General features: G+C 43.8%; 1 protein-coding gene across 2 annotated transcripts in view; it reads left to right on the top strand.

Annotated features, from left to right (window-relative positions):
• Positions 1 to 27,593, top strand: part of EFCAB6 (EF-hand calcium binding domain 6) — a 270,887-nt gene that overhangs the window by 221,870 nt on the left and 21,424 nt on the right. For both annotated transcript variants that reach the window (XM_077469390.1, XM_077469391.1), the window contains exons 24-26: positions 221 to 376; positions 22,486 to 22,681; positions 25,228 to 25,413. In XM_077469390.1, the coding sequence (XP_077325516.1) occupies positions 221 to 376; positions 22,486 to 22,681; positions 25,228 to 25,413 (538 nt within the window). The remainder of the gene's footprint in view (positions 1 to 220; positions 377 to 22,485; positions 22,682 to 25,227; positions 25,414 to 27,593) is intronic.

A 27,593-nucleotide genomic window follows, 5' to 3' on the forward strand; every position in this document is an offset into this window, starting at 1 on the left:
GCCGCATGCAGCCTTTTGATAATTGACATGCAGCCCTTGGGCCTCAATAGTCTCTAACCAGTGGGAACTATCCAAAGTCTCCTTCAGTTCAGAAACCCTGCACTGATCTGTGGAAACTGCTGAATGGTGGATGTAGAAGAAATTGTAATATGAACCATTTGCACTCCCTGCACCCACATTGGTTAAATCTGACATAACCTACTTCTTTCTTTGTACACAGGGACAAGTTCAGAGAGTATTATCCCGACTTTGCTGCAGCCTTTGCTAGAATAGATAAAAACAAGGATGGATTGATTTCTGTTCAGGACTTCCGAAGCATGATTCAGGAGCTGAACTTTGAGCTCAGTGATGATCAGTTTCTCAATCTCTTATACAGGTAATCAAGGGCTTGCATATACTGCTGTATTTCATTGTCATATCCAATTTCACTACAAATGTAATATCCAGTTCTGGTGCCATAAAGGTTGCATGAATAATGGTCTGCGTCAACAGGCTTGTGTCAATGGCATCAGTTTAAGATACTTCTGAGATCACTCGGAAGGTGCATATGGCCTGCAGTTGTCCTTCTTCGGACTTGGATTTTAACTTCTTCACGGGGGGTTTTACAGTCTCATAGTATAGAAATGCAAAATCTGCTAAAGTAAACAAAAGCCCATTGACACAGGCCCTAAAAATAACATTACATTTTATAACATTCATTGGCAACACAAATAACAAAATAATGTGTAAAAATGTACCTGTGTTATTTTGTGATGTAGAGAACCTCACTCTACCCCATATATTGATATTGTTCATCCACTGGGGCCTGTTTTCCAAGAAAGCCTTTGATGTAGGAGTCAATGGAAAGTACATAATAGATTTTTTCACAGGTGCTGAATGCACTGATTGCATCCAGAGCCTGTCTACACAAGGTGTAAAGCAGTGCAAGGGCCAAAGGTCTGCTGGATGTCCATGGAGCCAGGCTACAACTATTTCATAACCAAGGGGGATAGCACAATAGGCCTAATCTGTGAACCTGCCTGTCACTTGACAATGTACTGTACTTGTAAGCAGCTGGGGTCTGATTGGGGCATGCCAGTACAGGCACTGGAAATAGGAACAGTCAAAGGGATAGGGGTCCAAGGCTGTTGTCTTGTCTAAGGTTCCCTTCTCCTTTAATCTGTCTCTGGACTAGGGACTAGTATGTTTGGGCCAGTCCTGTTATAAGTGAAGCATAGATACTGTTGCAGTAGAAGTTCACCAGGTCCCTAGTATTATGCAAATTAGGAGTCACAATGTATGCGTCCAAAAATAATGTAAACCTAGCTTTAGAATCTTGGTGGATATTAATGACTGTGTTAAACTCACATGCTTTATGAGTACCTGCATTCAGCATAAAATACTTCCAAGTTCTGTGTACATCTGTTCTTTCGAAGATAATAATACCTAGAAATGTGCTGCTGCTGCTGCTGTCTTGGTGAAGAAAGGTTTCTTCTTGTCTAGATTTATAATTTGACATATATCTGTATCTCTTAGGGATTCCAGTAGTGAAATTACTCTGCTTGAGTTGCCAGTTCTGTACACCTGCCGTGGCAATTTTATTCCATCCTGTTCAATTTTTAATTCATTCTATATCACCTTCAGCAGGCATATTTAACAAGAATAGTGCCTGCTAGTATCTTTACATCTCTTAAGTCATTTGTCGTATACAGATTGCTTAGCGGTCATGCAGACCTACAAGTCATTATAAAGTCGAGAATATTAAAGTGTGCACCAGGGTGTTTGGAAACAGTGCAATAAGAATACATTGTGGTGCATGTTTTTTACCTACAACAGTAAAATCATTCTGTATATACATTAAAGCATGCTTGTTATGCTCACTGTGGAACCTAAGGGGTTAACCCATTGTGCATTGTGTTAAAAGGCTGTTTGATCCCGTCTTCTCTGATCCTCCCATCCTTCTACTGACTCCTAATAATTTCCTGATAACACAGTCTATGGAGTCAGGCTGCACATGCTCAGTTTGGTGTGTATTGCTTGAGAGTTTTTTTTTTTTTCTTGGGAGGATGCATGTGATCAGCACAGGGTCAATCAGCACTGTCCAGACAGAGGTCATGGGTCTTGCAGTCTTATAGTTTACTCAGAAAACTTATCCTACAAGCTTTAACCAGTGCTTGGCTGGACACTGATAGAAGTCACAAGACTGCTCTAATGGCTAATGAGAAAAGGTATTTAGCTATTTATATTTACTACAGCTGTGGCCAAAAGTTTTGAGAATGACACAAATATTCATTTTCACAAAGGCTGCTGCCTCAGTGTTTTAGACCTTTTTTCAGATGTTACTATGGTATATGTACATATAATTACAAGCATTTCATAAGTGTCAAAGGCTTTTCTTGACAATGACATGAAGTTTATGTAGAGTCAACATTGTAGTGTTGACTTCAATGTTGTCTTCAGTGTTGACTTCAGTGTTGTCTTTTTCAAGACCTCTGAAATTCGCCCTAGCATGCTGTCAACCAACTTTTGGGCAACATTCAGAATGATGGCAGCCCATTCTTGCATAATCTATGCTTGAAGTTTGTCAGAATTTGTGGATTTTTTTTGTTCACCTGCCTCTTGAGGATTGACCACAAGTTCTTTATGGGATTAAGGTCTGGGGAGTTTCCTGGCTTTGGACACAAAATATCGATGTTTTGTTTCCCATGCCACTTAGTTATCACTTTTGCCATATGGCAAGGTGCGCCATCATGCTGGAAAAGGCATTGTTCCTCACCAAACTGTTCTTGGATGGTTGGGAGAAGTTGCTCTCGGAGGATGTTTTTGTACCATTACTTATTCATGGCTGTGTTCTTAGGCAAAATTGTGAGTGAGCCCACTCCTTTGGCTGAGACGCAACCCCACATATGAATGGTTTCAGGATGCTTTTCTGTTGGCATGACACAGGACTGATGGTAGTGCTCACCTTTTCTTCTCTGGAAAAGTTTTTTTTCTGGATGCCCCAAACAATGGGAAAGGAGATTCATCAGAGAAAATGACTTTACCCCAGTCCTCAGCAGTCCAATCCCTGTACCCTTTGCAGAATATCAGTCTGTCACTGATGTTTTTCCTGGAGAGAAGTGGTTTATTTTCTGCCCTTCTTGACACCAGGCCATCCCCCAAAAACCTTCTCTTCACTGGGCATGCAGATGCACTCACACTTGTCTGCCATCTTGAGCAAGCTCTGCACTGGTGGTGCCCCAAACCCACAGCTGAATCAACTGTAGGAGACAGCCCTGGTGCTTGCTGGACTTTGTTGGGCACCCTGAAGCCTTTTTCACAAATGCAGTGGAAATGTTTTTTTATGGAATTAAGTTAATTTTCATGGCAAAAAGGGACTTTGCAATTAATTCCAATTCATCTGATCACTCTTCATAACATTCTGGAGTATATGTAAATTTTCATCATAAAAAATGAAGCAGCAGACTTTGTGAAAATTTATATTTGTGTCATTCTCAAAACTTTTGGCCACGGCTGTAAAGTATTTGCATTTCCATGTTCTGTGAACTGTGGGAGACCAGATATAGTGAATTCAAGGTCCTGGAATTAGTAACACTTTAAGTCTTGACTTAGTGAAAAATCCAATACATTTAAAATAAACCCTTTCCTTGGCCACTGTATAAAGAAACTGCTGTTAAATTTGAACTTAGAATCAACTCACTGATGCAAAACTCTGCTCTTCCCCCACTGAGTGCCAACATACAGAAGTTCAAAAGTGGGTAGTGCATCAGCAAAGTGGATGATTGCCCTCTCACCAGTCCTGCGACTAAAGGACAAGGAGTCCTTTGCCAGCCCCCTTCTTGTAATGCAGGCTGGGCTTTGTAGCCCTACCCCTTTAAGAAGTCAGTGGGGCCGTTTGGTGATGGGACTTCATGAGCCATGGTCCTCTGCTGCTGCTACTGCCCGATTGGCTCCCTCCACCTGCTAATAGGGGCACAGAAGAGATAGCAGAGCGGGCGGATGCCTGTCAGCGCTACTCACATTGCTTTAGAGTCAGTGAGGAGAGAGAGGGAGGGATCCTCCACAGGGACTGACAGGAGCGCTCTCCCTCAGCGAGTGCCTGTGTCAGTGTCCATGCAGTCCAGCGGCCAGCTTGACAAGGCCACAGGTGACAGAGCAGCCTCCGCTACACATACAAAAAAACAAAAAACATGTGAATACTTAAATCACATTAATAAGTGATGAAAAATATTAGTGACTCCCACAAAGGAAAAAAAAAACATTCATAAAGTCCAAAATAAGAAGGATTCAAAGCGGTTGATCAAAATGATAGCCTCATCATGGATCCATGTTAATACACCTCCAGGGACCAAACGCCATGAGATGCACAGTTGCCAATGGCCTCTATAGTCGCTGTATCACACTTATGGCTCAGACCCTCTCTGAAGAAATGTCCTCTCCACATCCACACAAGTCTCTCAGTCGCACTGCTTCAAAAGGAACCTGTTACGTTCACTCCTAGACCGCCTCAAACATCCATCATCTCTTGCTAACTTCTGAGGTGTGACTTCAGACTGACCGCACTGAGCCATAAGTGCGATACAGTGCTTATAGAAGCCATTGGCAACTGTGTATCTCATAGTGTTTGGTCCCTGGAAGTGTTTTCACACAGATCTATGATCTGGGATGCTGTCTCTGATATTGTAAATAAAGCGAAAGTGGTCCACGCTTATATAGGGGGTCACATATGTTCCTGTAAGAGCAGTGTGTGCTTTGTTGGTGACACTCTGGCTATCCTCCCATCTCTATTTCTTAACACAACATGTAGGACTGTCATTTTGATCAACCGTTTGGAATCCTTCTTATTTTGGACTTTATACATGTTTTATTTTCCTTGGGGGGAGTTGCTAATTTGTTTAAAGGCTTATTAATGTGATTTGAGTATTCACATGTTTTTTTTTTTGTATGTTAATTTAACCACTTGCCGCCCGCCCTATTACAAATTGACGGCGGCAAAGTGGTTTCATTATCCTAACCGGACGTCATATGACGTGATTAGGATAATGAGCCGCTGCGCGCCCCCGGGGGCGCGCATCGCGGCGATCGTTGTTGCGGGGTGTCAGTCTGACACCCGGCAACTACGATCTCGGTAAAGAGTCTCCGACGGAGACTCTTTACCATGTGATCAGCTGTGTCCAATCACGGCTGATCACAGTGTAAATGGGAAGAGCCGGTGATCGGCTTTCCCTCACTCGCGTCTGTCAGACGCGAGTAGAGGAGAGCCGATCGGCTGCTCCTCTGACAGGGGGGGTCTGTGCTGATCGATTATCAGCACAGCCCCCCCCCGAGGATGCCCACACTGGACCACCAGGGACACCACTAGACCACCAGGGAAAAGGTAATAACAATCCATAATCCTCCCTAGACCACCAGGGTGCCAGTCAGCACAATGGGTGCCAATCAGTGCCCATAATGGATGCCAATCAGTGGCCACAATGGGCATCACTGATTGGCATGCATTATTGTTTGGCACTGATTGGCATCCATTACTATAACACCGATGCCGCCTATGAGTGCCCACCTGTGCCGCCTATGAGTGCCCACCTGTGCCGCCTGAGTGCCCACCTGTGCCGCCTGAGTGCCCACCTGTGCCGCCTATGAGTGCCCACCTGTGCCGCCTATCCATGCCCACCTGTGCCGCCTATCTATGCCCACCTGTGCCGCCTATCTATGCCCACCTGTGCCGCCTATCCATGCCCACCTGTGCCGCCTATCCATGCCCATCCGTGCCGCCCATCTGTGCCAGCTATCAGTGCCAATTTGTGCCACCTATCAGTGTCCGTCCGTGTCGCCCATCCGTGTCGCCCATCCGTGCCGCCTATCAGTGCCACTTCATTGGTGCCACATTGGTGCCCATCAGTGCCACCTTATCAGTGCCCATCAGTGTAGCCCCATCAGTGCCCATCAGTGAAGGAGAAAACATACTTATTTACAAAGTTTTGAAACTGAAACAAAAAAAAACATTTTTTTTTTCAAAATTTTCTGTATTTTTTTATTTGTAGCGCAAAAAATAAAAACCGTAGAGGTGATCAAATACCACCAAAAGAAAGCTCTATTTGTGGGAAAAAAATGCTAAAAATTTCATTTGGGTACAGTGTAGCATGACCGCGCAATTGTCATTCAAAGTGCGACAGCACTGAAAGCTCAAAATTGGTCTGGGCAGGAAGGTGTTTAAGTGCCCTGTATTGAAGTGGTTAAGCACTGCACTGTTTTTTTTATTGTACCATTTAAATCTTAACATTGGGTATGGCTAAAAAAAAATAAAAAAACAGTCCCCCCAACAGGTGCAAAAAAGAAAAAAAGTAGCTCTTCCTTCAATATTAACCTCCAGTGGGGCTGTCCCTTGCATTAATCCATTAGTAAGATGTCCACAGTCTTCCAGCTGAATTACTCAGCAGCATTCAACCTAGAAAATTAAGAACATAGTGGGGTTGATTTACTAAAGGCAAATAGACTGCATACTTTGCAAGTGCAGTTGCTCCAGGGCTTAGTAAATTAGGTTAAATGTTACTTTTTAAAAGAATTCCCAATCACATGCAAGGAAACAAATAATAATTTTTGCTTGCACTTGATTGGATGATGGAAGACAGCAGTGCGTCACCTCATTTACTTAGCTCTGGAGCAACTGCACTTGCAGAGTGCAACCAGACTTGCAAAGTGCAGAGTCTAATTGCCTTTAGAAAATCAACCCCATTGCATGTGCTGGCTGTTACTGACCCACCCCCTTAGGGGGCATCACTATAGTGCCCTGCACTCACACTAACCTTAACCACTGAGCCCTGAGAAGAGATGTGGAGTAAGAGGAACCTGAAGCATCACATGGCGAGCTTGAAGTCCAGAAAAGATAAGTATTAAAAAAATTAATAAAATGCTGCCTAGGGAAACTCTGTGGGGGTAGTGGGGAGCAATGGGGATGGACAAAGCCCAGACTTGGTCTTCAAAGCAAAACTGCAGGTATGAATTGTATTGTTTTGCTACATTTAGACCCCTTTCACACTAAGCCACCCCAGGCGTCAGCAGTAAAGCAATGCTATTTTTAGCGCTGCTTTACGGTAGTTTTAGCAGCCTGAGGGCTTTCACACTGGAGTGAATGGAGCCACTGTTTGAGGGCGCTTTTCTGGCACTATTTTTAACGCTATAGTGTGAAAGGGGTCTAATCCAGTTTGGACCAATGTAAGTATGCATATGCCATATCTGTGAGACTGCTGTGGAAGCAGAGAATCGCTGTAATAGTTGCTGCTACTTCAGTGATCGCCACTCTCTACCAGGTCTCTGCACAGGTGCCATTCACAGAACAGCTTGCATTTTTCTCAATTGATGCAAAGCATTCTTAAACGGGAAGATGTGAAGATAGTGACACCACCTCCCCACTTCTACACCTCGTCTAGTCAGAGACCCAGAAGACAGTGGCGATCAGTGCAGTAGCAGTTACTACTACAGTGATTATTGGCTTCCACAATGGTTCAACAGGCATAGCATATGCATACTTACATTGGTTCAAGCTGAACTAATGTACAGTAACTATGCATTTAAATCCATACCTGAAGTTCATCTGTAACTGTAACAGAGAACGTGGTGTCACTCATCTGGCTATGCTGTCTGACCAAAAAAAAGTGTCAGGACAGAATTACAGTTCCTTTTGCAGATAAGGCAATTCAAATAGATGTAGAGTTTAGCTTTAAGCTTGAAGTGTAGTAGATGTATTTTGCTGCCCTAAAAGAGTAGACTGACCTCAGTCTGTACAAAAGTGACACACACATCTCCCACAGAATAGGCTAAATATTGCAAATAATGTCTCTCATGTTTGTGAGTTGTAATATGGGGTTACGCTGAAGTGTGCTAAAGACTGTGATTACTGCTCAATGGAAGGATCTGATCTCTTTTTATTGAACCAGCCTTTGGTTTATTCTTCTGTCGAATGAGGGCTGATTGTCGTACATTCAGCAGATGTACAGTATAATACAGGGTAAATGAGAGCGTGTTGAGACTATGGGAGTCATTTAAAGGTTCTTTTCTCAGATTAGACACTTCTATTGTGCATGCCCTCTCCCCAGCGCCTCTGATATTGGTTAAACATAAAGGGGAAATCCGGCAGCTGACTGGAGCACATGAGACACCCTGGCAGCTGCACGGGGGCACTGCCAACTCTCCTGCAGTACGCCCAGCAGATGTTCAGAACATGGCGGCCTCTCGACTGGTTCTTCTACGCATTCCCAGGCCACTATAAGCAACGCTTTTCTTGCTTGCCGCTTCCAGGCAAATTCCTTCCGACATTCTTCACATTGTATAAATATTAATATTTATTAGATCAACTTTACAATGTGTATTCAGCAATACTCAACATATCTCTCTAACAAGCTGCAGTGCCACACAGGGTCGAGGGATATAGCCATACTTGTTTGTTTTATTGTATTCACTACATAATTACATGTGCTGCCTAGAGGAGGCTGATGGTCGGAATACAGATTCTAATATCTGGGAAGGAAAGATAGAGCTGAATGTTCGGAGAGTAAACAGCCTCAATGGTAATTTACTTCTTTGTTTTAGTCAAGGACTAAAGCCTTGTACACGCGATCCGATTTTCGGATGACCGAACATCCTTTTTTTGTGGCATGCTAGTCTCATGTCGAAAGTTAAGAGGTTACTCAAAATTACGAACATTTTCGTACAACAGAATACAATGTCAGAAGTGACTAATGTATTGAATAGTTTTGTAAGTATTCTTTCATTTCTGAGCATGCGTAGTTTTGCTCTTACGATTTTTTTCATACGAAAACCGTACTAATAAAACGCATATCAGACGTTGAGTTCACATCCGACAAAAATGTTATAGTCTGCACATCCAGCCTGCACATTTGTCTAACGAAAAAGCAAAATTGGCTGTCGAAAATACCATACTAACGATCCAAAAATTGTCAGTACGAATTTTTCCATATGATTTTTGTATCGTGTGTATGGGCCTTTAGTGTGTAATGATACATGTACCTCTCTGTTCTTCTGTGCGCTCACACCTCACTGTTCTTTGTATATGTAATTGATACTTAATTTGTATATGATGAAAAAGTCTCCAAAAAGTTACACATGGTACTGTCAACATTATAAGGCCTCATGCACACTGAGCGTTTTCACAGCTGCTGTTTTGGGCATCAGACTTTTTTTTTGAACTGCCTATAAACTCCCCTGCCTGTTCATGCACACATAGGCTTTTAGCAGCGTTGTGAAAAGTTAAAGCGGAGGTCCACCCTAAAGTGGACCTTCCGCTCATTGAAATCCTCCCCCCTCCGACGCCACAATTGGCACCTTTCAGGGGGGAGGGGGGTGCAGGTACCTGTACAGTACAGGTATCTGCACCCACTTCCGGCATAGCTATCTGCGGAAAGGGGCGTAGATTGCGCCCCTTTACGAAAGTCCCCCGCTGCCTGCTGGGAAACACACGGATCCCAGAGGCAGCGGGACCATCCTTATTGCGCAGCGCGACTCGCGCATGCGCAGTAGGGAACCGGGAAATTAAGCCGAAAGGCTCCACTTCCTGATTCCCATACCCAAGATGGCGGCGGCAGCACCTGAGAGACGATCGAGAGATCGGCTTCGAAGGCCGACATCGTGGGCGTGCTGGGCGGGTAAGTGTCCTTATTTTAAAAGTCAGCAGCTGCAGTATTTGTAGCTGCTGGCTTTAAAAAAAAAAAAAAACGGCGGAACTCCCAGCGGACTCCCGCTTTAAGAAGTAGGCCAGCTAGCCAGCCACCGCGTCCTTAACAGCGGCTCCCCGTTGTTCCCTGCTGACAGCTGAATGTAAAAAAAATGCTGGGTGGATGATTTCACAAGGGGGCACACAATGACATCACTCGGTGGCCCCACCCCTTAGTTTATTTAGCTTCGGGAAGCATCGGACCTGTCAAACGGCGGGAGCCCTCCTCAGGTGATTTTTTTTGGGGGGGGGGGGGTTGGCAGCTTGCTTTTATCATGATCGACAATGAAGCTACACCGGGGGACATTGTGTTTTTTTTTTTTAATAAAGGACTTGTCAAAAACTGCGTGTGCATTTTTATTTACTTTTTACCAATCTTTTGGTTAATGAGTTAGGGGTACAATGTGCCCCATACTCATTTACATGGGGGGTCTGGTGGCCCCCTTGGTCACTCCCGCACCCCCACAACCACCGAGCCAAGATTGTGAAAAAGAGGCCCTTGTCCTCATCAACATGGGAACAAGGTGTTTTTGCGTGGGGGTCCCTCTCAAATTTCATACCAGGCCTAAGATTCTGGCATGGATTTGGGGGGCCCGACAATGTTTTTTTTTTAATTTTGGCATGGGGTTCCCGTTAAAGTCCATACCAGACCCGAAGAGTATTATTGAGACCTATATAGCTCTAAGGTAAGTGAGGTAGTTGGAGAAATGGGAGAATTCTTCCAGGGTTTAATTATCCCACAACTTTCAGAGGAAGGTAAGTCATTGTTGAACTTGTCCATTACCATTGAGGAAATACAAGAGGCGGTATTGGATTCTGCTAATCATAAAACCAGGGCCAAATGGATTGCCAAATTAAATCTATAAGGAATACGGGGAGATAATGTTACCAGAGTTATTACAGGTACTAAACGAGGCAATGGAAAAGGAAAAACGACCAGAATCTATGACAGAAGCGATGATCAAAATAATACCAAAAGAAGGGAAAGATCCTCTTCAAACCATATCTTATAGACAAACCTCTTTGTACAGATGTTAAACTACTGACAAAAATGTTAGCCGGTAGATTAAATAAAATAATCCACACTATAATCCTCTCTGACCAGTGTGGATTTATCCCTCGCAGATCAACATCATTGAATATAAGGAGATTGTTTTTAAATTTACAAATACCAGTAGAGGAGATGGAATTAAGAGTTATATTGTCCCTCTACCCTGTCAAAGCATTTGACAGCATCGAGTGGCATTACTTGTGGTTGGCGATTTCAGTTTTTAATATCGGTCCTTTACAAAATGGGTGAAATTGTTATACTGACAAAGGGCGAAAGTAAAGATTAATGAAAGGTTTTCAGTTTCAGTTTCAGTTTTTCACTGTTACCGGGGCACAAGGCATTAGTGCCCATTTTCGCCCCTGATTTTTGCTCTGTTGGTGGAACCTTTGGCCATAGCCATGAGAGCAGCGGGAGGTGTAAGACGCTTTAGGAGAGGAGTAGATGAAGAAAAGATTTCGCTATATGCGAATGATATTATAGTGGATGATATGTTCTTAGGAGATGCGAACCAGTTGCTAACTACAGTGATGGATATGTTCTCTGGGCTATCCATCAACTAAGAGAAATCTGCTCTTCTTGCAGTTAATGAACTGGAACAGGAGCTGCATGAGAGCGCTAGATACATGCAGGTAGTGGAAAGCTTTAAATACTTGGGAATAAATATAGCGGTGAACCCCAAGTTGTATATCCAAAAAAAAAAAAAACTTAGAGCCCTTAATAAAAGTATTTATGGGAAAATGTAAGATATAGAGTTGTCTCCCTTTGTAAGTAGTGGGCCGTTGTAGCTTGATTAAAATGGGGTGGTTGCCTCAACTTTTATATGTTTGACAGAATTCACCTATATGGATTCCTGGCATGTGGTTTAGGAAATTAGAGGGTCTCTTTATAGATCTGATTTGGAGCAAGGGACAAGCCAGATTTAATCTGAGAAAACTGCAGTTGCCCAAAGATAGAGGGGGTTTAGCGATCCCACACCCTTGGAGTTATTTTTCTAGCGGCTCAGCTTCAACAGGTGGGAGGGTGGGAGGTAGGGATGAGCTTCGTGTTCGAGTCGAACGCATGTTCGACTCGAACATCGGTCGTTCGTGCGTTCGCCGAATTCCGAACGTTTGGGCCGTTCGCGGCAAAATTCGTGTGGCCCACAATGCACTGCGATGGCGCAATGCATTGCTGTCTCACGATTGGCCAAGCATGCACTGTGACCCCGCATGCTTGGCCAATCGCAGCGCCAGCAGCGAGGAGAGCCATGGTTGGCCACAGGCATCCTGCCTGTAGCCAATCATAGCTCAGGCTGTGTAGTGCACGCCCCACACTATATAAGGCCGCCATTAAGGCAGCCTCGTGCAGTGTGTTGGCGTCTGAAGCAGTGGGTGTTCTGTGTACCTTCAACACAGTTACACACCAATCGTTTTTGGCTGATTTACTATCTTGCTCTTGTGTAGTGGTTACTGTCTGTGCCCTGACCGCAGTATACACCACTATATTCACCTCACCTATATAGCTAGTGATCTAGCTTTAATAATAGAGCTTGCAGTCAGTAGTGTTAGTGCGTGCTGTCTGCGTGCTCTGTACCCAGTACATACCACTATATACACCTACATAGCTGTTCTCTATTTGAGCCCGATTGTCATCTGCAGGAGTTATAGGAAGTTGTGTGTGCTTCCAGCACAGCACAGTATACATCTGTATATACCCCTTTAACTCTGCTGTTTTCTGGTTATTGTCTGCGTGCCCTGACCGCAGTATACACCGTGATATTCACCTCACCTATATAGCTAGTGGTCCATCTTTAACAATAGAGCTTGCAGTCAGTAGTGTCACTCAGGAGATAGTGCGTGCTGTGTGCGTGCTCTGTACCCAGTACATACCGCTATAATCCACCTACATAGCTGTTCTCTATTTGGGCCCGATTGTCATCTGCAGGAGTTATAGGAAGTTGTGTGTGCTTCCAGCACAGCACAGTATACATCTGTATATACCCCTTTAACTCTGCTGTTTTCTGGTTATTGTCTGCGTGCCCTGACCGCAGTATACACCGTGATATTCACCTCACCTATATAGCTAGTGGTCCATCTTTAACAATAGAGCTTGCAGTCAGTAGTGTCACTCAGGAGATAGTGCGTGCTGTGTGCGTGCTCTGTACCCAGTACATACCGCTATAATCCACCTACATAGCTGTTCTCTATTTGGGCCCGATTGTCATCTGCAGGAGTTATAGGAAGTTGTGTGTGCTTCCAGCACAGCACAGTATACATCTGTATATACCCCTTTAACTCTGCTGTTTTCTGGTTATTGTCTGCGTGCCCTGACCGCAGTATACACCGTGATATTCACCTCACCTATATAGCTAGTGGTCCATCTTTAACAATAGAGCTTGCAGTCAGTAGTGTCACTCAGGAGATAGTGCGTGCTGTGTGCGTGCTCTGTACCCAGTACATACCGCTATAATCCACCTACATAGCTGTTCTCTATTTGGGCCCGATTGTCATCTGCAGGAGTTATAGGAAGTTGTGTGTGCTTCCAGCACAGCACAGTATACATCTGTATATACCCCTTTAACTCTGCTGTTCTATAAAAAAGGCATCTGCAGGAGTTAGTGGGTGTTGTGTGCCTCCAGCACAATATAAACTACCCAACTACTGTTTTACCCAACTCCCTTCAGGCCATTACCATGTCTGGAAGGCCAGCAAGGAGAGGCAGACAGGCGCGAGCCGATAAAAGAGGGCAAGCAGGCTCTGTGTCTAGAGACAACAGTGCTGGTCGTGGACGCGGTGCATTGTCATCAGCACGTGGCCATGGGACATGCTTGTCCTTCTTTTCTGCAGCTGGACATGTTAAACCACAACATGCCAACGACTTGGTAGAGTGGATGACCAAGCCCTCTTCATCCTCCTCATCCTCTCTCACCCAGTCTCAGGGTAGTAGAAAAGCAGCTGCCAACACATCGTCGTCCCTCCTCTCAATGTCATCATCAGTGACTCCTTCCCTAGACCCACCACGTCCTCCTGAGGAGTCTCCTGAACTCTTTGAGCACAGTGTTGGGTACATGCTCCAGGAGGATGCCCAGTGTTTGGTGGGCTCTGATGATGACACTCAGCTAGAGGAAGGCAGTAGCTTGAGCGCAGAGAGAGAGGATGCTCAAGAAGCACAGCAATCTGGCAGTCATGTTCCACAAGCTGCAGCATACTGCCAGGTTTGCTACAGCGATGAAGAGGGAGGGGATGATGAGGGCACTGACTCCACGTGGGTGCCTGGAAGGAGGGAGGAGGAGGAGGAGGAGGCACATGTCCAACGAGGCAGGATGCCCTCCGGGGGCCAGCTTAGGGGCAGCACACCGACTGAATCACACCGCAGAGCTCCGCCTGCACAGAGCGCTTCCTCTGCGCGTTATTCTAAAAGTTCTTTGGTGTGGGCCTTTTTTGAGACGAGTGCATCAGATCGCACCGCTGCTATTTGCAACATATGTCTCAAGCGTATCTCACGTGGCCAAAACATCAGCCGCTTGGGCACCACATGCTTGACCAGACATATGTTGACCTGCCATGCAGCTCATTGGCAAGCATACCTCAAAGACCCACACCAAAGAACAAAGCGGACCTCTCCTTGCTCCTCATCAGCTGGCATCTCCAACCCCACTAGACCTTCAGTCCTCTCTGAAACCTGCTCTGAGAGGAATGAAGGTGTAGAATTAGGTGTGTCACAGCCAAGTGCTTCCGGGAACTCTGCTAGTAGTACATCCACGTCCGATTATAGCAGGCAAATGTCCCTGCCCCAGCTGCTGGACCGGCGGAAGAAATTTACTCCCAGCCATCCACATGCCCAGCGGTTGAATGCTAGCTTGGCTAAATTGCTAGCACTTCAACTGCTGCCTTTTCAGTTGGTAGACTCGGCCCCCTTCCGTGAGTTTGTACAATGTGCGGTTCCTCAGTGGCAGGTCCCCAAACGCCACTTTTTCTCACGGAAGGCGATTCCAGCTCTCTACCGGCATGTGGAAGGCAATGTCCTTGCCTCGCTGGACAGGGCGGTCAGCGGTAAGGTGCATATTACCGCTGACTCATGGTCCAGCAGGCATGGACAGGGACGTTACCTGTCTTTCACGGCCCATTGGGTCACTCTTCTGGCTGCTGGGAAGGATGCAGGACAAGGTGCAGTAGTGTTGGAGGTTGTTCCGCCACCACGCCTCCAAAATGCTACTATTGGTTGTGACACACCTCTCTCCTCCACCCCCTCCTCTTCTTCTTCCTCCATGGCCTCTTCCAGTGCTCTGTCCTCAGAACCAGCGGTGCTCCGTAGGCGTTGCAGGGGCTACGCAAGTACGCAGGCAAAACGATGCCATGCCGTGCTTGCGCTGGTTTGTTTGGGGGACAGGAGCCACACTGGGGCGGATGTTTTGTCAGCTCTGCAGGGGCAGGCCGAGAGGTGGTTGACGCCACGTCAGCTTAAGCCAGGAATGGTGGTTTGCGACAATGGCACCAACCTCCTCTCCGCCCTCTGACAGGGACAACTGACCCATGTGCCCTGTGTAGCTCACGTCCTTAACCTGGTGGTGCAGCGGTTCTTGGGCAGGTAACCCGGATTACAGGATGTACTGAAACAGGCCAGGAGAGTATTTCCGCCGATTATTTAATGCCTGTGCTCGGCTGGCTGAGCTCCAAAAGGAGTTGAACCTGCCCAAGAACCGCCTTATATGTGACATGCCCACCAGATGGAACTCAACATTGGCCATGCTGCAGCGGCTGCACACGCAGCAGAGGGCCATCAATTAGTACCTGTGCGACTACGGCACCAGGACAGGGTCAGGGGAGCTTGGTTTTTTCTCACCACGCCAGTGGGGCATGATCAGGGATGCATGCACTGTCCTGTCACCGTTTGAGGAGGCCACAAGGATGGTGAGCAGTGACAGTGCATGCATCAGTGACACTGTACCTCTTGTCCACCTCTTGGAGCATACGCTGCGTGGAATAATGGACAGGGCACTTGAGGCAGAACAGAGGCAGGAAGAGGAGGACTTCCTTGCCTCTCAAGGCCCCCTTTATCCAGACAGTGTTCCTGCTGTGCCACCCATCACACAGGAAGAGGGTGAGGAGGAGGAAGAGGAGGAGGAGGATGATTGTGTCAGCATGGAGGTGGAGGCTGGCACTCAGCATCAGCAGCAGCAGTCTTATAGGGATGATTTACAGTCCCAAGAAACACGTGGACTTGTACGTGGCTGGGAGGAGGTAGCTGCGGATCATGTTGTCCTTAGTGACCCAGAGGACTCCGGACCGAATGCCTCAGCTAACCTACGCTGCATGGCCTCCCTGATCCTGCAAAGCCTGCGGAAGGATCCTCGTATTCTTCGGATCAAGGAGAGGGACCATTACTGGCTGGCCACTCTCCTTGATCCACGGTACAAGGGTAAGGTTGCCGACCTTATCTTGCCATCGCAGAGGGAGCAGAGGATGAGACATCTCCGGGAGGCCTTGCAGAAAGCTCTGTGCAACGCGTTCCCAGAGACTGGGAGGTCACAAACTCCTGGTCCTGGACAACGTGTTGCTGAGGCATCAGTCAGAAGGAGCGGTGGAGAAGGTGGCCGTCTGACTGATGCTTTCAGACAATTTTTTAGTCCGCAGCCCCAAGGTATGATTGGTTCCAGCACCCATCGCCAGCGTCTAATTTACATGGTGCAGGAATACATAGGGGCAAGGTCAGACTTGGACACCTTTCCCACTGAAAATCCTCTGGCTTACTGGGTCTTGAGGATGGATCACTGGCCAGAGCTTGCACAGTATGCAATTGAGCTACTGGCCTGTCCTGCATCCAGCGTTCTTTCGGAACGCACCTTCAGTGCTGCTGGTGGCTTCGTTACTGATCACAGGGTGCGCCTGTCCACCGAATCAGTTGATCGACTGACCTTCATCAAGATGAATCAGTCTTGGATCACCCACAGCTACCAAGCACCTGAAGCTGATGTAACCGAATAATTTTTTTTGAAATACCACATCCCTTCAAGACTGCCTATGCTGATGCTGAGTGACTGTCCTGTTATGTTGATTGTCTATCCTCTTCCTCCTCCGCTGATATGTTGGAAGAACATTTTTGGTTCTGGGTGATGCCAGCAGCCCAATTTTTCTGCCCCTGTTTAACAGGGGCGTTTAAGTACAATTTTTGATGCAATGCTTTGCAGCAGGGCTAATTCCTGCAATAAAACTAGAGTATATGGCAGAGGTTGCAGTGTGATGGCACCAGTGCCTAAGGCCCAATTCTTCTGCCCCTGTTTAACAGGGGCGTTTAAGTACAATTTTTGATGCAATGCTTTGCAGCAGGGCTAATTCCTGCAATAAAACTAGAGTATATGGCAGAGGTTGCAGTGTGATGGCACCAGTGCCTAAGGCCCAATTTTTCTGCCCCTGTTTAACAGGGGCGTTTAAGTACAATTTTTGATGCAATGCTTTGCAGCAGGGCTAATTCCTGCAATAAAACTAGAGTATATGGCAGAGGTTGCAGTGTGATGGCACCAGTGCCTAAGGCCCAATTTTTCTGCCCCTGTTTAACAGGGACATGTAATTACAATTCTTGATATAATATTTCACAGGAGGGCCCCTTCCTGTGCCCACCCAGAGTAACGGTGAGGACTTATAGTGTTGTGGCACCAGCACCACAACCACCAAAGGTCAATTTTTCTACCACTGTTCAACAATGGCATGTAATTACAATTCTTGATATAATCGTTCACAGCAGGGCGCTCCAGCGCCCACCAAGAGTCACTTTGAGGGCTTACAATGTTGTGGCAAAACCAACACCTTGTTCCGCCATTTCTGCAGAGCATATAGGGCAGGCCCCTACTTTCAAACATCCAATTTACAAACATCTCCTACTTGCAAACGGAAGGAGACAACAGCAAGTGAGATGAAAAAAGATGGACGACAAAACAAATTATACAGGGGTGATAACCCTTCCCTATGTTTTCCAAAAAGCTTAAAAATAGTTTTTTTTGACTGGAGCTACACTTTAAAAATGTACCAGTTGAAAATTACAAACAGATTCAACTTAACACAACAAACCTACACAGTCCCTGTCTTGTTTGCACCACCTGTATACTGCTGTTCTGAGTATATAGGGCCTGGGGGCCACACACATTTCCTTTTTTTAATATGGGTACGGGGTTCCCCTTAATATGCGTACAAGACCCAAATAGGCTGGTAATGGGCAGGGAGGGCTACCCATGCCATTTTTCTGAATGATTTTCAACCATATTGCAGGAACCAGATATAACATTAAAACCGCAAGCAGTTTTAAATGGTGTTATTTCCGTTTAATGTCATTTTGTGCAGGGACTGTTCTAAACACGGGAAACACGTGGCACTTCACAGGCATACTACAGACACCCCCCAGGCACCATATTTAAAGGAATATTTCATTTTTTTTTTCACTTTAATCGTCATTAAAATCAGTGTTCCCGCCAAAACGGCCGCTTTTAAAACTTTTTATTGCATTGACCCATGTCCCCTGAGGCAGGAGTCAGGTCCCCAAACCCTTTTTAGGACAGTATCTTGCATATCAGCCGTTAAAATTAGCATTTTCCATTTCAAACGTTCGAGTCCCATAGACTTCAATGGGGTTCTAACGTTCGTTACGAACGCGGGGTCCGTTCGAAAGTTCTGGTGCGAACCGAACCGGGGGGTGTTCGGCTCATCCCTAGTGGGAGGTAATGATACTACTAGTTATAGTTCATGAGCGTTACTGTACTGTACCCCACATATATCCTTAATTGAAGCCTTAAAAGCAAACTCACTGGGAGAGGAGAGTCAATGCCCTTCAGCAAAACTGCAGTTGAAAATTTGGAATACGGTAGGGTTAATATTTCAATATTCAGGATTTACAGAATATGCACCTATTTGGGATAATAAAAATCTACACGAGTTAAAGGGACTGGAGAACTTTAATAACTGGAAACAGAGGAAAGTGGTAAGACTATCGCAATTATATGCAATGGAGCAGTTGAAGACGTTTCAGGCGCTAAAAGAGGAATTTGGGTTTTCAAAGAAGAATTTTTATCAGTACTTACAGTTAAAACACGTATTGACAACACCATTTAAAGAAAGGAGATTAGAATGGAGTTGAGTCCTCTTGCTGAGAACGTTGGTAGATACCATTTCCCTAAAAGGGTTGACCTCAAAATTGTATAAGAATATAGAGTATCTCACAAAAGTCAGTACACCACTCACATTTTTGTAAATATTTTATTATATTCTTTTCATGTGACAACACTGAAAAAATTACACTTTGCTACAAAATAAAGAAGTGGGTGTACAGCTTGTATAACAGTGTACAATTGCTGTCCCCTCAAAATAACTCAACAACCAGCCATTAATGTCTAAACTACTGGCAACAAAAGTGAGTACACTCCTAAGTGAAAATGTCCAAATTGGACTCAATTAGCCATTTTCCCTCCCTGGTGTCATGTGACTCATTGGTGTTACAATGTTTCAGGTGTGAATGGGGAGCAAGTGTGCTAAATTTGGTGTTATTGCTCTCTCTCGCTCTCATACTGGTCACCGGAAATTCAACATGGCACCTCATCACAAAGAACCCTCTGAGGATCTGAAAAAAAGAATTGTTGCTTTCCATAAAGATGGCCTAAGCTATAAGAAGATTTCCAGGACTGAAACTGATACAGCGGTTTAACAGGACAGGTTCCACTCAGAACAGACCTTGTCATGGTCAACCAAAGAAGTTGAGTGCACATGCTCAGCATCATATCCAGAGGTTGTCTTTGGGAAATAGACGTATGACTGCTGCCAGCATTGCTGCAGAGGTTGAAAGAGTCAGGGGTCAGCTTGTCAGTGCTCAGACCATACGCCGCACAGTGCATCAAATAGGTCTGCATGGCTGCCATCCCAGAAGGAAACCTCTTCTAAAGATGATGCACAAGAAAGCCCGCAGTTTGCTGAAGACAAGCAGACTAAGGACATGGATTACTGGAACCATGTCCTGTGGTCTGATGAGACAAAGATAAACCTATTTGGTTCAGATGGTGTCAAGCGTGTGTAGCGGCAACCAGGTGAGGAGTGAAAAAACAAGTTTTTCTTGCCTACAGTCAAGAATGGTGGTGGGAGTGTGATGGTCTGGGGCTGCATGAGTGCTGCTGGCACTGGGGAGCTACAGTTCATTGAGGGAACCATGAATGTCAACATGTACTGTGACATACTAAAGCAGAGCATGATCCCCTCCCTTTGGAGACTGGGTCGCAGAGCAGTATACCAAAATAACAACCCCAAAGACACCTCCAAGACTACCACTCCCTTGCTAAACAAGCTGAAGGTAAAGGTGATGGACTGGCCAAGCATGTCTCCAGACTTAAACCCTATTGAGCATCTGTGGGGCATCCTCAAAGGGAAGGTGGAGGAGCGCAATGTCTCTAACATCTACCAGCTCCATGATATCATCATGGAGGAGTGGAAGAGTACTCCAGTGGCAAACTTGAGAAGCTCTGGTGAACTCTATGCCCAAGAGGGTTAAGGCAGTGCTGGAAAATAATGGTGGCCACACAAAATATTGACACTTTGGGCAAAATTTGGACATTTTCACATAGGGGTGTACTCACTTTTGTTGCCAGCGGTTTAGACATTAATGGCTGTGTGTTGAGTTTTTTTGAGAGGACAGAAAATTTACACTGTTATACAAGCTGTACACTCAATAATTTACATTGTAGCAAAGTATAATTTCTTCATTGTTGTCACATGAAAAGTTATAATACAATATTTACAAAAATGTGAGGGGTGTACTCACTATTGTGAAATAACGGTATATATTAAAGTATCTATAAAGGACATTCAGCTCTCTAGCAGGGTGAAATAGGAGGAAGATGTGGGTGAATTAACAGATGCCCAATGGGATGGTATAGTAATCTCAATAGACTTGTCGTCCCTCTCAGCGGCCCAGAAACGTACACAAATTGACATTATTCATAGAGCATATAATACGCCAAAAATATTATTTCAGTTCAGGAGATGCCCAGATGCATCCTGCCCCAGGTGTAGGGCAACAACCGGGGATTTGATCCATCTGCTCTAGGGGTGTCCCAAACTATACAGATTGGGAAAGGACGTTGGGCAAAATAAATTTAGTATTGGAATTAGATCTACAAATGGACCCAATACTGTGTTTACTGGGATATATGGAGCAAAATGTGGGATCAACTTCTACACGAATCGCAGTTCTTAGATGCTTATATCAGGCTAGAAAGGGGATTACCTGGAAGTGGATAAAGCCTAATCCGCCCACTGTAATAGAGTGGCTGAGAATGGTTAATAATACAATAATAAGGGAAAAACTAGCTTATATAAGAAGGGGAGGCAAAATTTGATTTGAAAAGATATGGAAAGCATGGATTGAAACTTCAGGACTGGTACCCAAACCTGAAAATATATAGAAAGTTTGTGACTGTCCCAGATTATTTTTAACAGAGAAATAAGGAAGGGGGAGGGGGAGAGAGGGAAGTGGAATTCATGTGTCTGTATTTATGGAAATGGATTTTGTTGTTTTTGTATCAAAATTTGCATATTGTAAAAAAAAAAAAAAAAAAATGATGAAATGAAGAAAAAAAGGTAGAAGATTACAAAATACGGAAGGTAAATTTTTAGAACGTCAAGAGGTATAGAGCAAGGGAGGAAGGGAATTATAAGGATAAATAAGAATGTAAGGATAGGATACCATCTGCAGGATAATTCAAGCAGTTTCCAACCAGAAACAAAACAGAGTGTATTCTTGAACTGCCCAGGCAGGTGATAGGATCCTTCTCATAACTGAAAAAAATCTGAACTGTTAAGGCAAAAGGGTAAATTGGACTATAATCTCTGAGACTCGATTATCCAAGAGTGCCAGCATAATTTGTTGGGTCGGGGGGGGGTAAGTGTAGTATTCGCAAGGAGCAATATAGAGACAATGCATTCAAGTTGAGGGTTTGGGAGGTATGGTCAGATTATTGGCAAAAACAGATATAGAGGCGGTATGGTGCATGGAAAATGACTGAAAACAAGAGAAAATAAGTGGGAGAGGAAAAAGAAAAGGGGGGGGGGGGGAGGTTGTAGCATGGGATAGGGGTAGAGATTAGCCCAAGATCTACACTGAAGATTAAGCAATCATTTGAAAATTAAAGATGCTGAGAAGCTGTTCAATAATGACGACAAATTAGGCTTTTATGGGTAAATACCATGCATAAAATACACTTAATGCACATAATCTTATAGTAAGATTTTAGTTGAAACAAATGGTCCAGCGATGGGGTCTCTTTAAATTACTGTACATTGTAGGTCTGCTGAAATAGAAAATCGAAAATCATGTATTTTTTTTTTTTATGCACAAACATATACTGCATTAATGCATGGTGTGTTTATGCAAGGCAATGTGTAAATGGTAAACTAAATGATGAAAAATAAAAATATGGAATGAATGTTTCTTACATACGAACAGAATCAGAATTTATCTGCTGCATCGATTTTATGGAATTAAAACTGTTTTAATTTTAAACTGTGAAAATACGGTTTTGTTGTGTTAAAAAATACGGCCCATTGTGTCTTTCTAGAAGAGTAACAGGGAGCAGTCAATAAAGCTTTGATCACCTCCATCTATAATGTATGATCTGCCTCTTAAAATACTGTCAATAGCTGTGCAGGACTAAAAATGAAGGATTATGTTTACTGTTTTCTATACTGTACCCACCCGGCTTGTTTTATGTTCCCACCAGGCTAAGGTTGAGAGTGATAGACAGCAAGCTGTCCTATTTTGACTTTTTAAGGATGATTGATGACGGAAGGGCTTCTAAGTATGGACAAAGGCAGGAGCAGATCATGCCAACAGAGGACCTGCAAACTCTCAGCCCGCAGAAGATCCTTGTTCGGCTGAAAGAAGCAGTAAAGGCATCACAGGACAAACTGTATAAAGTAAGAGGGGAACTCTGGACTTGCTCCATGGACTGGTTTCTCAACTCTAGCAAGCAAATTTACAATTTAGATCCATAGACTTAACTGCTTTCCAAAACAGTTACATTCAAGACTTTACATAAATGACAATTGTCACAGCTTCTTGTGCTTTGAACTGAACTGTCAAACCATCAATGGTCTGGTGTCATAACTGATCACATATGCAGCACCATGGAAACTACAGATCAAAAAGAGGTTGAGATGGCAGCTTCCTTGGCTGTAAAGGATAGGAGGGTTTTAGTTCTCACCTCTCACAGACCTGGGCAGTTCAAAGTGAGCATATAATAAAAAATGCATAAGCAGAGTTTACCTTCAGTGTACACCATATGTTAAAATAATTAGTAGAGCCAGAGCTGAAACTATATGCTGATCTTGACTTCCCTTTAATATATGTGGGTTCTACAGAAATGCTCGGTGCCATAAAGTAAAACTTCAGTGTGGCTGCCTACGTCTCATTAGATAATAGTGATATCAAAGACATATCAACTTTAAAGTGAACCTGTACTTTTGTAATGCAGGGCAAACAACAAGAATAATTGTACTTTTAGTGCCCAATCGGTATCCTGAAAAAAGTAACTCTTGTTTAGAATTTCTCCTGAAAAATAGCAGTGCGTTTCCTGGTTTGTGAGGGTGCCTAGGCAACCCTGTGCAGCCTCATAGCTGTATATCTGGTGTGTGAGCTTTAAGGCACTGCTAGTTTTAAGAGATTTGGAGCTAGATTTGGTGATATCACTATTGTGCTGCTCAATGAAATGAGGAAGCAAAGCCCTGCCTCTATCAAGATGGCCGCCTCAGTGAGAGACTTTAACTGTGGGGAGATCACAGGCAATACTGGTGACTTGTCCTTTACCCTCTACCTGCCTGATTTTGGGCACAGCTTCCAGTGTTCAGTTCCCCTTAAAGCTGTATTAAAGCATCAAAAAATAAATAAAACAAATTGGGCCTCGGCGGTTTAAGTCATAATGTGCTATGCATCACATACTAACAGGTTATGACAGACTTGCCTGAAAAGGAAGCCATCCAGTGGTATGCTGTTGCCACGATAGGCGCTTCCATCTTCACCCGGTCTTCTTTCCCGTTTCGTGGGATTTGGCGATATGAATAGCTGTTCCATCAATGATGCCACTCCCACGCATGCTCATGGGAGTATTTGCCGTTCCTTCAGAGCGCATGTGCCAATGATGTCATTGGCTGCATTTAAAGTAATTAACTCCTGAATGGTGCACGTTTATTAGATACTTATTGTACCTATTGGTAAGCCTTATTACTGTATAGCCTTACCTATAGGTAAATATACATGAGCGTTTACTTCCACTTCAAACCTAAAAACAATAATGTAATGTATTGCAGCTTACCAATCCGTAAAGGTGGTGGCTACATTAGTTTTATTTTATTTTTTTAGGCTCTTTTCCTTTTTTCTTCATCTGGTGATCCAATCAGTAACAAACTTTCTGTCTTAAGGTGTCTTCACTCTGGATGAAGGAGTAACAGAGACACCTTTGGACAGAATTATTGTCAATCCAAGGAGAAGGTATGTACTAGCAAATTTTGATGAAATTGTTTAACAAATTAAAGCCGAACTCCAGCTAACACTTTTTAAGCAGTTACAGCAACGTTCATTTTCCTTTGGGATAAGTTTTAGGTAATTGAGTAAAAGTTTTAGGTAATTGAGTAAAAGTTGACCATTGTAAGCACCCTTGTCGGTGTTAATTGGTTTGTCTCAGACTTCTAACTGCCACTTTTGTTGGAAAACATGGTCTGCTAAAGGAAGATGAAAAATAACAGACTTACTGGCTGGATAAACAGGTCAAAATAAAGAAAAAGGCTCCCAAAAACAGAAAACTAATGCAACCACCACTCCAGTCTGTAGAGTTGGTGGCAGCATTAATTTTTTTTTTTTTCGGGCATCAAGCAAGAACAAAAAATAAGTGTCGATCTTGCCAGAAATGCCCTGACCATGTCACATCCTGTGAGTTGACCCAAAAGCATAAAACAATGTTATTTGTACAAACTGCTAATCCCATCACCCCCTATGGAATGGAGGTGAACATAGGCAGACATGTATGAGGACCAGCCTGGGTGGCAACCATAGCTTCCTCCATAGACACAATGGAAAAACTAACGTGGCCACCCAGGGGCAGGAAGTGTGTTGTTCACTGTTTCATAAAGGGAAAAAGCCTGAAAGAGAATAATACTAATGCAGACACCACATCTAAGGATTGGTAAGCTTCATTCTATTGTATTTTTGTTTTTGAGTTTAGAAATGCTTTAAGGACAGATGTCCTCTCCCCTCCCTGCTTTTATTATACTTGGTCTGCTATTTCCTGTAACATTGTGTGCAACAGTCCCAGAGAGGGCCAAAATATATTGTGCAGAGATTTATTGTTTTCACTGAAAAACATGACGGTTGGAGACCGCAGAGCCAATAAAATCACTGCGCATTTTACTGTGTGCTTTTCCCAAAGTAACTGAGAAAAATAATTCACCTCCTTTCCTGTCACCTTCAGGCATTTTCCTCGTTTGATAAGGACGACACCGGAACAATAAAGCCTTTTGAATTACATCGGATTCTTGACAGTTTCTGTTTTAAGCTAACGGACAAGCAATTCATGTACCTACTGAGCAAACTGTTGCTGAACGAGGACCGCACAATAGACTGGAAGGATTTCCTACACAATTTCTGCAGCTCTGAGGTTCGTACAACTGCCATTTGCGTGATCAGGAAAAAAAAAAGCCTTGTGTCTGTTGTTTCCACATCAATAAATGCAGAATAAAACCTGCAATTTTACCTGTAAGTGTCTGTTAGACATGGCCGATCCCCACTGACAAACTTGATGATGACATTTAAAACAATATAAGATGCTCTCTGAACATACGGCTTTGTCATAACCGCCTCTGCTTGTCTGAATCCTTATAGTTTACTCCTTATAAATGTACAGATGTGTTGACGAATGGAAGAGTTTGCCTGAATGCTACTGCAAACATACATAAATTAAATATCTGTTAAAAAACAACATGCTGTTACCTGAAAAAAACAAAAAAACAAAAGCATGCTCACAGAATAGTATGTCATAGTAATAATTGCCCAGTGCTGTTCACTATTTAAAATTGCTTTTGTATGGTCAACACGGGAACTTTGGTGAGCATAACTGAGCTCAGTGTGTTTAACATCTTAATGCCCAAGTGGCTCCCAGGGCCAGAATTGTTATTAATTATAGCCCAATACTTTAGTACGACACTCAAAATAATTTTGGTAAGCTTAAAGTTGAATTCCAGGTAAATGATTGTGCGCATAGTAATATTGGTATGTATACATATCATCATCTGCACCATTCAGAAAACCTTTCCATGCAGATAAAGTCGGCAACCAGGTGAGGATGCAATTTTGTGCAAGGAGTACACATGTTCCAAACAGAGCCAACACTAAGTCCTTGTACAAACGGTCGGACATTCTGACAACCAAATCCGTTGGATTTTGTCCGACGGATTTTGTCTGATGGATTGTGTCCGAAACTGTTGCATACACACGGTCGGACAAATCCGATCGTTCAGAATGTGATGACGTAATTTCGTTACGATGGGACTACGTTCAGGCTAGTAGCCAATAGCTTTGGTCTAGGAATTTGATCTGAGCATGCGTGGCACTTTGTCCAATCGGAATTCTCTACACACAATCGGACAAAGTCCGATCGGATCATGTTGTCGGAAAATTTTATAGCCCAGCTGGAAACCTTGGTCCGTCGGATATTCCGACGGAAACAGTCCGATGGAGCCCACACACGGTCGGATTATCCGACAACACGGTCCTATCGGACATTGTCCATCGGAATATCCGACCGTGTGTACAGGGGCTAACGCGTTTCAGCCTATCAAGGCCTTACTCATAGTTAGTCTGATATAACCAACTACAGAGGACAGATATATAGCAAGAAAACCGCCCAGCTGAGATCATAGTTAGTCATTTAACCATTAGGTAATCTGTTGGAGAGAAAAGGCAAGCTATCATTCAATGCATCTGTCACCACAACAAACAATAAATACAACATATAATAATAGATATTGAATCACAATAAAATTAAGAAAAATATAATTACATTAATTATGGAATATCAATTAAGTCAATTGAATACAAAAAGCTGCAAGAACCTAATATTTTCATGAGGGGGTAAAGTTGGATAACGTGCAGTTATTTAACGCACATTTGGATAATGTACAGTTGGATAACATGGAAGATAGAGGCAATCAGTGTAGCGGCAGTGACAAATACAATGATTCTCCACTTTCACACTACCAATTGGTAGACAAATTTAACAACAAAAAACAAAAAAACATATCTATAATTGAGCTTTAATTTGCATACAAACAGTTTAAACTGAATGGGATTGATTTATTAAAGGAGTAGAGAATGATGATTTAGCAAAGTGAATATTCATTGCACTTATTAATAAAAGGTTCAGCTGTGTTCACGGTGATTGACCAATAATGTGCTAGCTTCCCTTGTCCACGATGGATATTTATCACTTGACTTGTGGAAGATTTACCCTTCTTTATGACCAGGCCATTTTTTGTTAGACGGCACTGTATTATTTTATCTGTCTATTGCACGGTCATCCAATTCTCTACCCAAATAAAATGTATGTCATGTTTTTTCTCCACAAATTGAGCTTTCTTGTGGTGGTATTTGGTGAAAAATTGGTGCAACTTGGACACTCCATCATATAGTCAATTTAAAAGCTAGGGGCGGATAAAATCTTTTGTAAAGACCAATATGTAGTTCATTGGAGATAAATGGCTCATAAGAACAGAGTTAATAAGAGGTAGTCCATAATGATGCAAGCACAACTCACTTCAGGCAGCTTCGTGTAAAGCAAGA

The sequence above is a fragment of the Lithobates pipiens genome, unplaced genomic scaffold (assembly GCF_037356315.1).
Source record: "Lithobates pipiens isolate NorthernLeopardFrog02 unplaced genomic scaffold, aLitPip1_a1.2 Scaffold_8, whole genome shotgun sequence".
NCBI lineage: Eukaryota > Metazoa > Chordata > Amphibia > Anura > Ranidae > Lithobates > Lithobates pipiens.